Genomic DNA, 15,415 nt, shown 5'->3' with positions numbered 1-15,415 from the left:
AGGTAATCTCAACATTATTTTACTCCATTAAAATACACCTCAATACGCCGCATACGCCGATGTCGGCCTTCAGCTGTGTTTGTCAGACCAGGAGACATTCCCAAAATCTGCCTTCTCATAAGAACGTCTGTAGTGTCTGAACAGATTTTTGCTCTACAACACCCACAAGCGTCATGGGACTCGTCTGAAGTCGGTACCGCCAATCCGCCAGCTTCTGTCTGTCCGAACAGTTTGGGCCACACACTAACATGTACAGTAGTACTCACCATTGAAAGGTGACACTCTTAGGAACATGTACATGTCGGTTGTTTTGCTCTAGGATGCACACAAGACTCGTCTTAAGGTAGCCAGGTACAAGTTTAAAAAGAATGGAAGTACTTTGGTGCCAAATAAAGGGGTTAAATATGAGTCAATTTAAAATAAAAATCAGAGCTTTCTTATCTCTCAGATAGGCCTAAATCCATAGACACTTCTAAACCTTTATTTTTTTTACTATCTGTTTTGCCATTTATGAAACATTATTCGATGCGTATTATTCAAAGTAGTTTTTTTCACAATTCAATTCAGATTCATTTAGTTTCTAGACTGCAAGATGTGAAATAGGCCTTAATCTAAATATTTGAAATATTCCTATGTAATCATGGGGACTAAGTAGCAATTGGCTTTTCCTTTTGAGTATGCTCCGCCTTCTTCTTAATATTTATGATCACTCTTATAAATAGGTGATCATGACCCATCCATGTGGGTGCTTCTGTAGTCGTATCTGAACTGGCTGGACGTGCACCTGAAGTTGTATTGGAACAAGGAAGCCAGGGGTAGAGCATCATGTCAAAACCTTTTTCAGACCACGATAAAAGGAAGCAGATCTCCGTGAGAGGTCTTGCTGGTGTGGAAAATGTTGCAGAACTGAAGGTCGCTTTCAACAGGCATCTCCATTTTACACTGGTCAAGGACAGAAATGTGGCAAACAAACGGGATTACTACTTTGCTCTCGCCAACACCGTGCGCGACCACTTGGTGGGCAGGTGGATCAGAACCCAGCAGTACTACTATGAGAAAGATCCCAAAGTAAGTTCCAATGTTCAAATGCTCATATCATCTGTAGCCTCCTAAAATCCACACAATAGAATAGAACAAATAAAATGGAATATCAACTAATATAATATAAACAAATATAGCATAAACTAGTATAATAGAAACTAATATGATAGAAACTAATATGATAGAAACTAATATGATAGAAACTAATATGATAGAAACTAATATAAACAAAGACAGAAACAAATGGAATAGAATGGGATGTCAAATTCCCCTTTAGTTTCACAGTAACATCTAGCAATGAAAAATAGACAACATTAGTAACTTATCATGAAGAGCATTCCATGTTAAAAAACGATTAAAATAAGTATATGGGAAATATATGGGCATACTGTGAGAACAGTAAATAACATAGTAATATTGTATTCTAGTGGTCTTGGTCATACCACCCAATATTTCACTAATTCATTTATTATTGTGTGCCCCCGACCTCAGGTGATAATCCCATCGTTCCAGTGGCCAGTGTTATGGGCAGGATAATAGGCAATTTAGGACATATGGTTTGAAAATGTCATATTTTTACATTGTAGTTGTCAGATTATTTTACCCAGAGCTACTTAGAGTAGTGAGTGCATACATTTTTTAAACTTTCTTTTCATACTGATCCCACATGGGAATTGAACCCACAACCCTGGTATTGCAAGTGCCATGCTCTACCAACGGAGCACAAGATCATAAGAGCTTCAAGGCAATTTAATATCACACCTATCACACATACTGTATACTCTTATCACACATACTGTATACTCTTATCACGCATACTGTATACTTTTAACACAGAGTGAAATGGCACATTTGAAGCCTGGTTGTATAATTCACTACTGTAAGGGTATTTTACTAGTCATTCCCCAGCAACATGCCGCTGTCCACAGAGGGTCTCTGTCCCTGGGTTACTTCTCTTTGCCAACTGTTGCATTGCTGCATTAATGCAAGCGGTATCACCATGACATTTCCAATTCACTAGTGCTCCTCAGCCGTGAGGATCTGCCGATGTTGTGCTGTAATACTAAACCTCTCTGTGACCGTCTCCCCCCGTACATGTAGTTCACCCAGTTCATCCTAGAGCCGATATAGCTACAGCTGTAGGAGTAGCAGAGGTGCCAATTGACATCAACGAGTGTAAAGGAGCAGGGGAACACTTTGTTTCCATACACTTATTGATTCGTTTTTATCAGACTGAGCCTTCGATCTAGTTCATTAGTTTTATCAGACTGAGCCTTCTGTGTAGTTGTGAATCAGCCTCTTCCATAACTACCTTATTCATGAAACATCCTTACAGACAGTGAAACCTAGTCAGTAAATATGAACAGGATCTAAAGAGATCTTCTTGACACAGAAAAAAACTAAACCAGATATCAATATTGGAGTGAAAGGGACTGAATGATTGAAACATCAACGAGTGTATTTTAATTCATATGTTTAATTGAGTATTGACTGGTTCATTTACACATATGATATCATAATATATTAATAATCTAATGAAACCACACACTCTTTAGTTTTAGGATTTAAAAAAACTTTTTCTGGGTATGGGGGAGGTATGCTGCGTACTGTACTGCGCAATGGAAATATCTAGACGGACAGTCCTGACCTGCAAACCTATATTTAAATCTCAGAATTGGCTCAAATTAGGTTACTGTAAGGGTCAGGGTAAGGGTCAGGGTTAGGGTCATGGTGAGGGTAAGGGTCAGGGTTAGAGTAAGGATCAGGGTTAGGGTAAGGGTCAGGGTTACAGTAAGGATCAGGGTTAGGGTAAGGGTCAGGGTTAGGGTGAGGGTATGGGTCAGGGTCAGGGTCAGGGTTAGGGTAAGTGTCAGGGTTAGGGTTAGGGTTAGGGTTAGGGTAAGGGTAAGGGTAAGGGTCAGGGTTAGGGTTAGGGACAGGGACAGGGTAAGGGTAAGGGTAAGGGTCAGGGTTAGGGTCAGGGACAGGGTAAGGGTAAGGGTAAGGGTCAGGATCAGGGTCAGGGTTAGGGTCAGGGACAGTTTTAGATGGTTATTTTGCAGGTCAGCAGTGTCCTTAAAGTCTCCCCTGTGGAATGAGTTCATTTCTGGATAATATTTTTGACCATTTAGGGGGCCCTCTTTGGCTCAAGAGCACCCCCAGTGGTTAGAATATAATATTTAAGAGATGCCTTGACCCAACATACCAATTTTGTGATAGATGTTCATATTTGTTTAGTACACATTTAGCTGCACATTTACACCTCTTTTGGAGGGTTCACTCGTACACTGTACCCCCAGAGTACAACATTAAGTAATTTATTAGACTTGATACACAGCCCTCAACATACTTGATACACTAGCCCTCTACATACTTGATACTCTAGTGCATCAGTACCCTCCCTGGTACAGCTACAGTATGTTTTCAGACATCTCTTTCACTATTCATGAGTATCACACATAGACTAACCTTTACAACAACCCCAGCTGAAGCTATTTTTGCATGAGCCAAAATGCCAATGTTATGTAACACCAACAGCAATCTGTCTCCCGTAGCACCTATCACCTCTCTTCTCAGTCCTTTGCCCCCTCCTCTCTGCCCTCCCCCTCCTCTCTGCCCTCCTCCCCCTCCTCTCTGCCCTCCTCCCCCTCCTCTCTGCCCTCCCCCTCCTCTCTGCCCTCCTCCCCCTCCTCTCTGCCCTCCGCCCCCTCCTCTCTGCCCTCCCCCTCCTCTCTGTCCTCCGCCCCCTCCTCTCTGCCCTCCGTCCCCTCCTCTCCCCTCTCGCCCCTCTACTCTCTCTGCCAGAGAGTGTTCCAGACCTCCCTATCCAAAAACCAAGAGAACAACATGTGAAAGGTCAAAGGCTAAACTACTGTAAGGCTCAGGTGTCAGATTTCCACGCAGTCGTTCACCAAGTGTTCAACAGTCCTTAAAATAATTCAATGCACTTATTAAAACAGCAGACTCTGACTCATTGGGTTAGAGACTTAAGAAGATGGCCGTACTCTTAATATTGTCTCTCCTCTGGATGTTAGCTCTGCTACGGTATCCCACTCTCATCTCTCTCTCACTCTATCCCCATCATCTCGTCCTCAGCGTGTGTACTACATCTCCCTGGAGTTTTATATGGGTCGCACCCTGCAGAACACTATGGTGAACCTGGCCCTGGAGAACGCTTGTGATGAGGCCATATACCAGGTGAGCGTTGCTCACAGTCACAGCTTTTTCATTGCTGTGGCTCACCACGGCAGTCAAACTGACTGCACCTTCTGTAACATAACTACATTTTCTACCCTCATTCATTTTGATTTATTTGTCAAAATATCTACCCCTGTTCTTACTGAATGTCATGGCCGCAGAGCTGTAATTTGAACCTGACTTGACCTGAACCCCTTTGTTCCGTAGCTGGGTCTGGACATGGAGGAGCTGGAGGACATGGAAGAGGATGCTGGCCTGGGAAATGGTGGTCTTGGCCGTCTTGCCGGTCAGTTGCCTAGCTACTTCCTCTCACAGAGAGAGTGCGACATTCGTGTGCCTTAGACAATTGTATGAATTATACTAGAATGATCCAAACATTAAAATAACGATATAACATGATAATAAACATGATAAGGTCATTTAGCCAGTGTAACCCTAACCTAAGCCTTCCCTGGTCATCAGCATGCTTCCTGGACTCAATGGCTTCTCTAGGCCTTGCTGCCTATGGCTATGGTATCCGCTATGAGTTTGGCATCTTCAACCAGAAGATTGTCAATGGCTGGCAGGTAACCTACATACACTTCTATGCTTTTTAACTTTTTCTTTGGTTTCCTCATCATGTTCAGACCATAAGGGGAGTACTGTGAAACAACGTTGCCCGACAGACTGTATTACATTTCAATTTTTGTCATTTAGCAGATCCAGAGCAACTTACAGTTAGGTCATTCATCTTAAGACCGCTAGTTGAGACAACCACATATCATAGTCGTAGCAAATACACTTTCCCTCAATAAAGTAGTTATCAGCAAAGCCAGTGCAAGTAGGAAAATATTATATTTGTTGTATAACCCAATGATTGACAGGTTGAGGAGGCCGATGATTGGTTGCGTTACGGAAACCCCTGGGAGAAGGCCCGCCCTGAGTACATGCGCCCCGTCAAGTTCTATGGCAGGACCGAGCACACCCCAGATGGTGTGAAATGGGTTGACACTCAGGTGAATAAAGGACAGGGGACGGAGTGTGATTGAGCATAGTAGGGAGACGTGTGTGTGTGTGTGTGTGTGTGTGTGTGTGTGTGTGTGTGTGTGTGTGTGCGTGTCTGTGTGTGTGTGTCTGTGTGTGTGTGTGTGTGTGTGTGTGTGAGAAGGGGGAGAAAAACAAGGTGTTGCTACGGCAACTGGATGCCACCAATGGACCATCAATGAATATGGATTCTGTTAGCAGGTTTCTTTAACTTCAGTCTCTTGTAATTGTTTTGACAGGTAGTGTTGGCTCTGCCATATGACACCCCTATTCCCGGCTACAGGAACAACATTGTCAACACCATGAGACTGTGGTCTGCTAAGGCCCCATGTGACTTCAACCTGAAAGACTGTAAGGCGACACTTTGCTTGGCTAATTGTTTTCACCTTGACTGGCTGCATTCCACCATTTCATATGCTTATTTTGTCAAATCTGAAAATGGCTAACATGGCTACTCATGTAGCATGACATAATTGGCCACCGGGAACCATTATCCTTAGGGTGTGTTTTTCCCCTTTCTCAACAGTCAACGTTGGTGGCTACATTCAGGCTGTGTTGGACAGAAACTTGTGTGAGAACATTTCCCGCGTGCTGTACCCCAACGATAATGTAAGGATAGATTTCTCTCTAATATCCATGTGCAGCGATTATATACTGTATATGCTGTACAGTGCATTCAGAAAGTATTCAGAACCCTTCCCTTTTCCACATTTTGTTATGTTACAACCTTATTCTAAAATAGATTAAAAACATGTATACCCCATAATGACAAAGCGAAAACAGGTTTTTAGAAAATGCTACACATTTATTAAAAATAAAAAACAGATTTGTCATTATGGGGTATTGATGGGTATATTGAAAAGGGGGGAAAAAACATTTCATCACTGTTATAATAAGGCTTTAATGTATAAAATGTAATGTAAAAAGTCAAGGGGTCCAAATACTTTACGAATATACTGTAGATATTATATTTTAGATATAGAACATATTATAACATGTCTGATCTATATTCTGTATTTCTTCCCCCTCAAAAAATTACTGGTATTGACTGGAATTTGAAAACAAGTGAATTGTGTTGAATTCAAGATGGCGACAGACAGATGTGCAGGTCAGTGTGGATTCACCACTACATGTCTTTCTCCCCAGTTCTTTGAGGGCAAGGAGCTGCGTCTGAAGCAGGAGTACTTTGTGGTGGCCGCCACTCTGCAGGACGTCGTCCGTCGTTTCAAGGCCTCTAAGTTTGGCTCCAGAGAGGTCGTCCGCACAGACTTTGCCGAGCTACCAAACAAAGTGAGAACCCCCTATTGGTTATTCAAACCTATACTGATAAGTTTTTATGTCACCCTTGTGGCACGATTCGCTCTCTTTCTTTTAAAATAAGTTGAAATTGTTGTTTCATTTACAACGTATTTGTTTGATTTGCAATGACACCGGACCCCAAAAATTATAATAAAAACTGACATTTCTATTTTTCTAGTCAAAAAATGGTCTGGACTAAATTATTCAAAATTCCAATTAATTTGGCAATTGTGTCATTTATCTCACCTGTGGTAAGTTACAGGTGCCTGCAGAATAAAAATAACAGTTCAACCTGTTTTGAAAAGAGAAGACTGAACATTTTGCTCCATTGTAAAGTGCAAGGGTGCACTGGTGTGAATGCGTGATATAATAAAAAGAATAACAATGTACTCGATGTCTTTCACATCCAGGTTGCCATCCAGCTGAATGACACTCACCCTGCCATGGCTATTCCTGAGCTGATGAGGGTCCTGGTTGATGAGGAGAAGCTGGGTTGGGACAAGGTGAGTGGAAGCTAGTGAGGGTCCTGGTTAACGAGGAGCTGGAAAGATTTATATATACACTAGATAACTGATTGGGGGTGCTGTGTTGAAGCCACCTTGCCTCCATCTTGGCACTCCCTCACCATTGTAAACAAATATTTTAAAAGCTATATAAATGTATGTATTAATGTCTACATGTGTTTTTGCCACATGTATTATATTACAGACACCTTAATGCATACTTTAAAATTATATTATATGTGCTAGACATACAAATAAAACATGAGAAAAATTGATGACTAATGTTACTGTCCCCACTACAACACACACATACTTAAATTCATAATGATACCAGCAGGGGGCAAACAATACCAGCATAGTAGAATGTGTAGGCTTGGCAACACACTACAGATAACGATTTAGAACAAATGTAAAGCTAGGACTACTAAGACTACCATTAATGTATCCTACTTCTGTCTAGAGAGGGTCAAATTAACCATGAGGTATATAAAGGGTATTATCTTACCTCTGTCCCTGTGTGTGTCCAGGCCTGGGACGTGTGTGTCCGTACATGTGCCTACACAAACCACACTGTGCTGCCTGAGGCCCTGGAGCGCTGGCCCATTGACCTGTTCCATCACCTGTTGCCCCGTCACCTGGAGATCATCTTCGAGATCAACCGTCGCTTCATGGAGGTACGTGAGACCGATGGCACAAAAACTAATGGTAGCCTACCATACAGAGAGTGTTGATTACAGACCAGTGTTCCTTAAGCTTTATCTAACTGAAACTATTGTACCACGATGTATAGGCTAACTTTATTGAAATCCAACTTTGTTACAGAATATTAATGTCCACCTTGAGGAAACCTAAACCTTTGTTTCACCTGTCCCTCCAGTACGTTGCCTCTAAGTTCCCTGGAGACCACGACCGTATGCGCCGCATGTCCCTGATTGAGGAGGGAGGATGCAAGAAAGTCAACATGGCTCATCTGTGTATCGTTGGTTCCCATGCTGTCAACGGCGTGGCCCGCATCCACTCTGAGATCCTCATCGCCACTCTGTACGTGTCCAACACAAACACAAATACATTTAAATCATCATATTTCAACGGCACAAACGCAACACATACACATTATGATAACATTGGTGATGGGTGCACATTTTTGATTGGATTTGTTTGAAGAGCTAAAGTGACCTAGTTTGATATGGTTTGTGCTACTATGTGCAGGTTCAAGGACTTCTATGAGTTGGACCCACACAAGTTTCAGAACAAGACCAATGGGATCACCCCCCGTCGCTGGCTGGTTATGTGCAACCCCGGCTTGGCGGAGGTCATCGCAGAGGTGCGGGGTTGTTGCAAAAGAGTTAGCATTTAGAATGGAGTGAGAGATTTTCACTGGATGTAGCCATTTGTCTATATGAAGAAATACATATACATCCTTATATTCATAGAATCATTTATAATATCAGTGTAGTTAAATAGATGTTTCTGTTCTTGATGATAGTATCAGTAAGCGGATACTTGCTCACTTAACATTTCTCATGTCATCCCGTTGGTCAGAAAATTGGAGAGGAGTTTATCCGTGACCTTGACCAGCTTAAGCGACTGTTGAAGTTCATTAATGATGACGCTTTCATCCGTGACATCGCCAAAGTCAAGCAGGTGAGTCTCACTAAGTTGTCACCTCTGGTGTTTACTAAGATACTGTAACAGCCTACTGTATGTCTATGTTAACTCCACGCCCCCATCATATCCCCCCTTATGTAGGAGAACAAGCTGAAGTTCGCTGTGCACCTGGAGGAGCACTACAAGGTCAAGATCAACCCCCAGTCCATGTTTGACTTCCAAGTCAAAAGAATCCACGAGTACAAGAGACAGCTGCTCAACTGTCTGCACATGATCACCTACTACAACCGTTAGTACTACTTTGGCACTCACTCACTCACTCACTCACTCACTCACTCACTCACTCACTATATACCCCTCTGTCTCTTTATCAGGTATCAAGAAGGAGCCCAACAAGCACTGGACCCCAAGAACCATCATGGTCGGAGGAAAGGTATGTTTGGTGCCCCTCAGCCTTCACAGCCACCTGCGTGTAGTTACAGGAAGTACATATAGAACAATACCTCTCATCCACAACTCACTGTTATTATGCAACGCCCTCTCCCCCCTGCTTTTCTCCCAGGCTGCACCAGGCTACCACACAGCCAAGATGATCATCCGTCTCATCACAGCTATCGGTGAGGTTGTCAACCACGACCCTGTTGTCGGCGACCGCCTCAAAGTCATCTTCCTGGAGAACTACAGAGTCACCCTGGCTGAGAAAGGTGACTGACTAACCTGTAACTCCATGGGTATCTGTTGTTGTAACGTATACTCTTCTTGTACTGCATCCCTATGCTTATAGTTTTGCTCACCCTCCTTGTCTCCTCCCAGCCATCCCCTCTGCCGACCTGTCTGAGCAGATCTCTACAGCTGGCACCGAGGCCTCTGGCACTGGTAACATGAAGTTCATGCTGAATGGTGCTCTGACCATCGGCACCATGGATGGAGCCAACGTGGAGATGGCCGAGGAGGCCGGAGAGGAAAACCTCTTCATCTTCGGTATGAGAGTGGAGGATGTGGACGCAATGGACGCCGGCAAAGGGTGAGCATGGGGATCGGAAGGCAGAGAGGACACTGGGTAAGGGACAGGGAAGTAAGGAGAAATTGATCCACTGGAATGGGAGTGCTGTAAACGGAGTAGGGGGTTACAGAGGCTGTGCCAGTCAGGATACAAGAGGCCGTGCCAGTCAGGATACATGGGCCGTGCCAGTCAGGATACAGAGGCCGTGCCAGTCAGGATACAGAGACTGTGCCAGTCAGGATACAGAGGCCGTGCCAGTCAGGATACAGATGCCGTGCCAGTCAGGATACAGAGGCCGTGCCAGTCAGGATACAGAGGCCGTGCCAGTCAGGATACAGAGGCCGTGCCAGTCAGGATACAGAGACTGTGCCAGTCAGGATACAGAGGCCGTGCCAGTCAGGATACAGAGGCCGTGCCAGTCAGGTTACAGAGGCCGTGCCAGTCAGGATACAGAGGCCGTGCCAGTCAGGATACAGAGGCCGTGCCAGTCAGGATACAGAGGCCGTGCCAGTCAGGTTACAGAGGCCGTGCCAGTCAGGATACAGAGTTGACAGTGAGGTCAGAGGGAGATAGACAAGTGACAGGGCAGACATACTGACTGGCCAGGTCTCCCGTGTATCTCAACGTTTAAGATAACACATGTTTTTCTGTTTAAGATAATAGAGAGGCAAAACCAAACTGGAGATTGCGTCCTTCTGAAAAGCGAGATATAAACACTGCCTTTGTCTTGCACAGATACCATGCCTCTGAGTACTACAACCGTATTCCCGAGCTGAAGCAGGCCATGGACCAGATTGCTGGCGGCTTCTTCAGTCCCAAGCAGCCTGACCTCTTCAAGGAACTTGTGGACCTGCTGATGCACCACGACAGGTAATCATATCAACACACACGCTCACTCACACTCACACAGAGGGCCATGCAATGACCTTTGGTGGGGTAGGTGCTCAAAGTTTTTTTTTAAAGGGCACACTCACTCATCACACATTGTAGAAGTAGCAAGCTAGAACCACAGATGAAAGGGAGTTAAGCGTCTTTGCCCCTGTTGGGGTGGGCTATACTAGCTGATCATCAGTAATACAGGCCAGATGAATTAGCTAGTTAACTAGGCTATGCTGTCAAAACAAGCACGCTAGTCCTTACTTATTTGAATTTTTTCTACTCTGACAAACAGTCTACCTGCAGTTACCCCTTCCCTGGCCCTGGCTGTGAGATAGAACACATGCTAGCAACCCCAAAGTAACCTACTGGTGGTATTTTTAAAATTCACTACTAGGTGGCGGTAGGTAGCTCGCACAGGCAACGAGGATGAGCACAGCAACTCACTGCGCCAGTGGCAGAAGGGTAGAGAAGGGACTTTTTTCAAGATTTATGAGTTGAGAAATTGTCTAGCTTGATAGGCAAGTTGTTGTATTTAACATTACAAGATAGAAAAGAGATGATTTCATGTGTTATTTCATAGTTTTGATGTCTTCACTATTATTCTACAATGCAGAAATAAAGAAAAACCCTGGAATGAGTAGGTGTGTCCAACCTTTTGATTGGTACTGTATGTATATGTTTTATACCCCACCAATCAAAAGGGAAGGCTTTATGTGTGCAGATGCACCTCAAATGTATGTTCTTGTATTTATTCTTATCTAATGTTTTATGCACAGGTTCAAGGTGTTTGCTGACTACGAAGCCTACATCAAATGCCAGGACAAGGTCAACCAACTATACAGGGTCAGTGTTATGGCTAAACAGCATAGGTCCTAGGTCACCTGGTTAAGGTATCTGTCCATACCTTCTCAAATATTGCACTGCAAAAAGTGAAATCTAAGCAAGCCTAAATATCTTATATTAGGTGAGAATTTTTCTTATTTCAAGACATTTTATCTTAATAAGACGATAAAGGTAAAATATCTTGAAAGAAGATAAATTACTCGTATTAAGCCTTTTTTAGGTTGCTAAGAAAAAACAAGAAAAACACACTCAATTTAAGTGAATTATCACTCAATATTAGATATTTAGGCTTGCTTAGATTTCACTTTATGCAGTGTGATCTCAACAATCTTTCCTTCCCTCCTGTCTGTCCCTCCGTCTCTCTCTACTAACAGAATCCCAAGGAATGGACCAAGATGGTGATCCATAACATTGCGGGCTGTGGTAAATTCTCCAGTGACCGCACCATTGCCCAGTACGCCCGAGAGATCTGGGGCATGGAGCCCAGCCTGGAAAAGATCCCTGCCCCCGATGAGAAACTCAAATAAGCTGTCCGTCCAATCCCATCCCCACCACTGACCCCATGCTACTGCTGTTAGGAGATAAGCACCATTGAATACGTCTGAGGAGAATGGCAAATCATTTCTCAAAGCACTTGAATGACTGTAATGATTGATGCCTGTCTAATTTGTCACACGGCTCAAACCTTATTGTGACAGGTCTTGAGACCAGAATAACAATAAATGAAGCAATGCCTTCTGTTTTGTAAAAATAGAGAGGTGTATTTACGGGTTTTCGCTGTTCCGTCACTAATCAGACCGTGCAGGTAGTTACAATCTAAACTGCTGTTGTGGCGAAGACATGAGTTGTGTGGTGGGTTTTGTGTTTGGTTGTGCATTCTGGAGTTTATCAAAATGTATGTAGGCTTGGATCCATTCTGAATGAGTTCCTGTGGTCTGAAATGCAAGAGTAGGTTGAGCTGTGTGTTTTTTATCTTAGCTTGAATGCTGTCAGTATCATGCATGCATTCTCAAAGCATAGACTCTAGTCCATGATGAGAACAATCATTCTCTTAGGGTACTGCCATGACCGCGCTGTGTTTGCCCCTCTTAGCGGACAATAGACACTGGCCCTGATCAGACAGCTCAGAGTGTCTGCTCTTTTCTGTCCATAAAATGACATGGATGGGTTTGCCCCTCTACATCCCATCTACCTTATATGTATGGCAGTGTTGACTGGTGAGGGTAGAACGTCTCATAATAATGGCCGCAACAGACCGGATGGAATGGCTTCAAACACATGGAAACCATGTGTTTGATGTAGTTGATACCATTCCATATATTCTGCCCAGACATTAAAACAAGCCCGTTCTTCCCAATTAAGGTGCCAGCAACCTCCTGTGATGTATGGTGCCTAACCCTCTGAGGGGACACAGGCCTGCATCAATATGTTGTCTGAATCTCCCACAGAAGGGTTGCTGAGGGGAGGACGGCTCAAAATAATGACTGGAAGGGAGTGACTGGAAGGGAGTGACTGGAATGGAGTGACTGGAATGGAGTGACAGGAATGGAGTGACAGGAATGGTATCAACAACATGGAAACCATGTGTTTGATACTATTCCGATCCAGCCGTTACTACGAGCGTGTCCTCCCCAATGAAGCTGCAACCAGCTACCTGTGGATCTAGTCTTTTTACTTTTTAATTGTGTAGAAAAAACAATGCTAAACAGCTTTATGTTTGTCAACTTGCGTATGTTTCGTCTTTACCTGAAGAAAATAACGTATCCATGTAGTCTATTTGAAGGCCTCTGAGGGCTAGCCTGGGAACCAGTGAAGCAGAGCAGCGGAGGGGTGGGATAACACAGCTGCTCCACAGTTGGAGGAAGCATGTCAGTGTTTTGATGTTGGAACCCACATTATGGCCTTGCCACCCTTTCTGAAACCCCAGCTCTCTGTTTGTTTCACCTTACGGCTGTCAATAATGCCAACTGTGGCCAACGAAGCCTCATCCTCCTACCCCATCTTTTCAGGATGTTCTAGTCTAGTTATACAAACACATTAAAGTATACTAGACACTAAGGCCTTTTGTCTTTTCTTCACCACGCACAAACATTCCACTATCAGCATGGGCATTCTAGAGATGTTGCATCTTAGAATTGAAGACACATGTCCCCGAACTGAAATTATGAAACAGTATAGTTGCCACCTCCCACTGGGCACAAACTGATTGAATCAACGTTGTTTCAATGTAATTTCTCAACGTATTGTGACAAGTCATCCAAAAAAAGTCAACAAAAAACTGTTGTTTTGAGTGGAAATTTAAACCATAGGGTTATGTCATCATGGTAACCAAATTTTGACATAGATTAACCTTTAATAAAATATGTTGAATTTGTACCTTTAAAACAACGTCGGATCTTCAACGTCACATCCACTATCAGGAAAAATATATAGGCTGTGCAGCAGCTCTTGCTGGGAAAAATAATTATTTATTGCTACCCTCTGGTCTCACATCCAGGTATTTTTTTGTGCTTTTACGTGATATCCAGTTTTGTCCCATCGCTGCAACTCACCTACGGACTCTGGAGAGGCGAAGGTCGAGAGCCATGTGACCTCCGAAACACGACTCTGCCAAGCAGCACTGCTACTTGACACACTGCTCGCACCAATGTGTCAGACTCACGGGGGTGGGCAACTACAGTCCTCGTGGGCCTGATTGGGGTCACACTTTTTCTCCATCCCTAGCAAACACAGCTGATTAATCAAATTGCATTCTAAACTGAAGATCATGAATAGGTGATTATTGGAGCAAAACTGTGACACCAATCAGGCCCTTGAGGACTGGAATTGCCCACCCCTGTCAGAGGAAACACCATCCTGCTGGCAACCATGTCAGCTTGCAGGTGCACAGCCCACCACAAGGAGTCGCTAGAGCGCAATTGCGACAAGGAAATCCAGGCCGGCCAAATCCTCCCCGAACCCGGATGACACTGGGCCAATTGTGCGCCGCCTCATGGGACTCCTGGTCATGGCCAGCTGTGACACAGCCTGGGATCGAACTCAGGTCTGTAGTGATGCCTCAAGCTGATGCCTTAGACTGCTGTGCCAGTCAGGAGGCCCTTGCATCAAGGGTTTTAACCAAGCCCTGCTTAGCTATGATATTTGTCATTGACTCTTACCAGTTTGCTATTATGAGAATGATTGTTGAGCGATCTCCACTTCAAAATAAAATAGATTCACTGTGGCTATCAAAGTCATTCCAAAGGGTAGGTTTTAAAGACCAAATTAAATGTGACCTTTCTTTATCACTCATATACAAAAAAAAGGTCCACATATACACTACCGGTCAAAAGTTTTAGAACATCTACTCATTCAAGGGTTTTTCTTTATTTTTACTATTTTCTACATTATAGAATAATTGTGAAGACATCAAAACTATGAAATAACACATATGGAATCATGTCGTAACCAAAAAAGTGTTAAACAAATCAAAATATATTTTACATTTGAGATTCTTCAAAGTAGCCACCCTTTGCCTTGATGACAGCTTTGCACACTCTTATCATTATCACTATTATTTCTACACTGTAGAAAATAGTAACAATGAAGAGAAATCCTTCAAACTTTTGACTGGTAGTGTACCTGTATGTTCAATGATGCCATATAGGCCTATATAACATTTGCAAAGTCATCAACAGCTATTGTTTCAATTCAACACAGAACTCAACTAAAAATAGACAATACAACAGGCCGAGACTATTTTTATAATATTTATTAACACTCCTTGCTTGGTGGGCGAGACAACGGAAAAAACACCACCTGCTGGAGGGAGACAGATTTTCTGCTGAATTGGGCCTCTCTCTTCCTCTCTGATGATTTTGAATTGTGTTTGGTTGTGAACGCAACCAAACATAAACATTTGAAGGAGATTTTTCTTCATTTAAAGTTCATTTAAAGTCTCAGTTGATGTAGTCCTATTCTTTAACTTCGATGTTTGGTTGAGATGGAGACACAATTAAATATCACTTTTGAAATACAA

The 15,415-nt window shown here is 43.3% G+C and overlaps 1 protein-coding gene across 1 annotated transcript; it reads left to right on the top strand.

Annotated features, from left to right (window-relative positions):
• Positions 1-267: 267 nt before the first annotated feature.
• On the top strand, positions 268-13,455 carry LOC139388110 (phosphorylase, glycogen, muscle A). The gene is made up of 20 exons (XM_071134682.1): positions 268-1,068; positions 4,138-4,239; positions 4,447-4,525; positions 4,702-4,805; positions 5,103-5,234; positions 5,502-5,613; positions 5,789-5,871; positions 6,409-6,552; positions 6,972-7,064; positions 7,592-7,738; positions 7,942-8,105; positions 8,274-8,388; positions 8,607-8,708; positions 8,814-8,961; positions 9,047-9,105; positions 9,235-9,376; positions 9,486-9,696; positions 10,411-10,545; positions 11,331-11,397; positions 11,772-13,455. The coding sequence occupies exons 1-20, from the start codon at positions 826-828 to the stop codon at positions 11,922-11,924; spliced, it is 2,535 nt and encodes an 844-aa protein (XP_070990783.1). The 5' UTR covers positions 268-825; the 3' UTR covers positions 11,925-13,455.
• The last annotated feature ends 1,960 nt before the right edge of the window (positions 13,456-15,415 follow it).

This window comes from Oncorhynchus clarkii, chromosome 29, assembly GCF_045791955.1.
Source record: "Oncorhynchus clarkii lewisi isolate Uvic-CL-2024 chromosome 29, UVic_Ocla_1.0, whole genome shotgun sequence".
Classification (NCBI taxonomy): Eukaryota; Metazoa; Chordata; class Actinopteri; order Salmoniformes; family Salmonidae; genus Oncorhynchus; species Oncorhynchus clarkii.
Note: the sequence above shows the minus strand (reverse complement) of the source record. Positions and strands in the feature narration are given on the sequence as shown.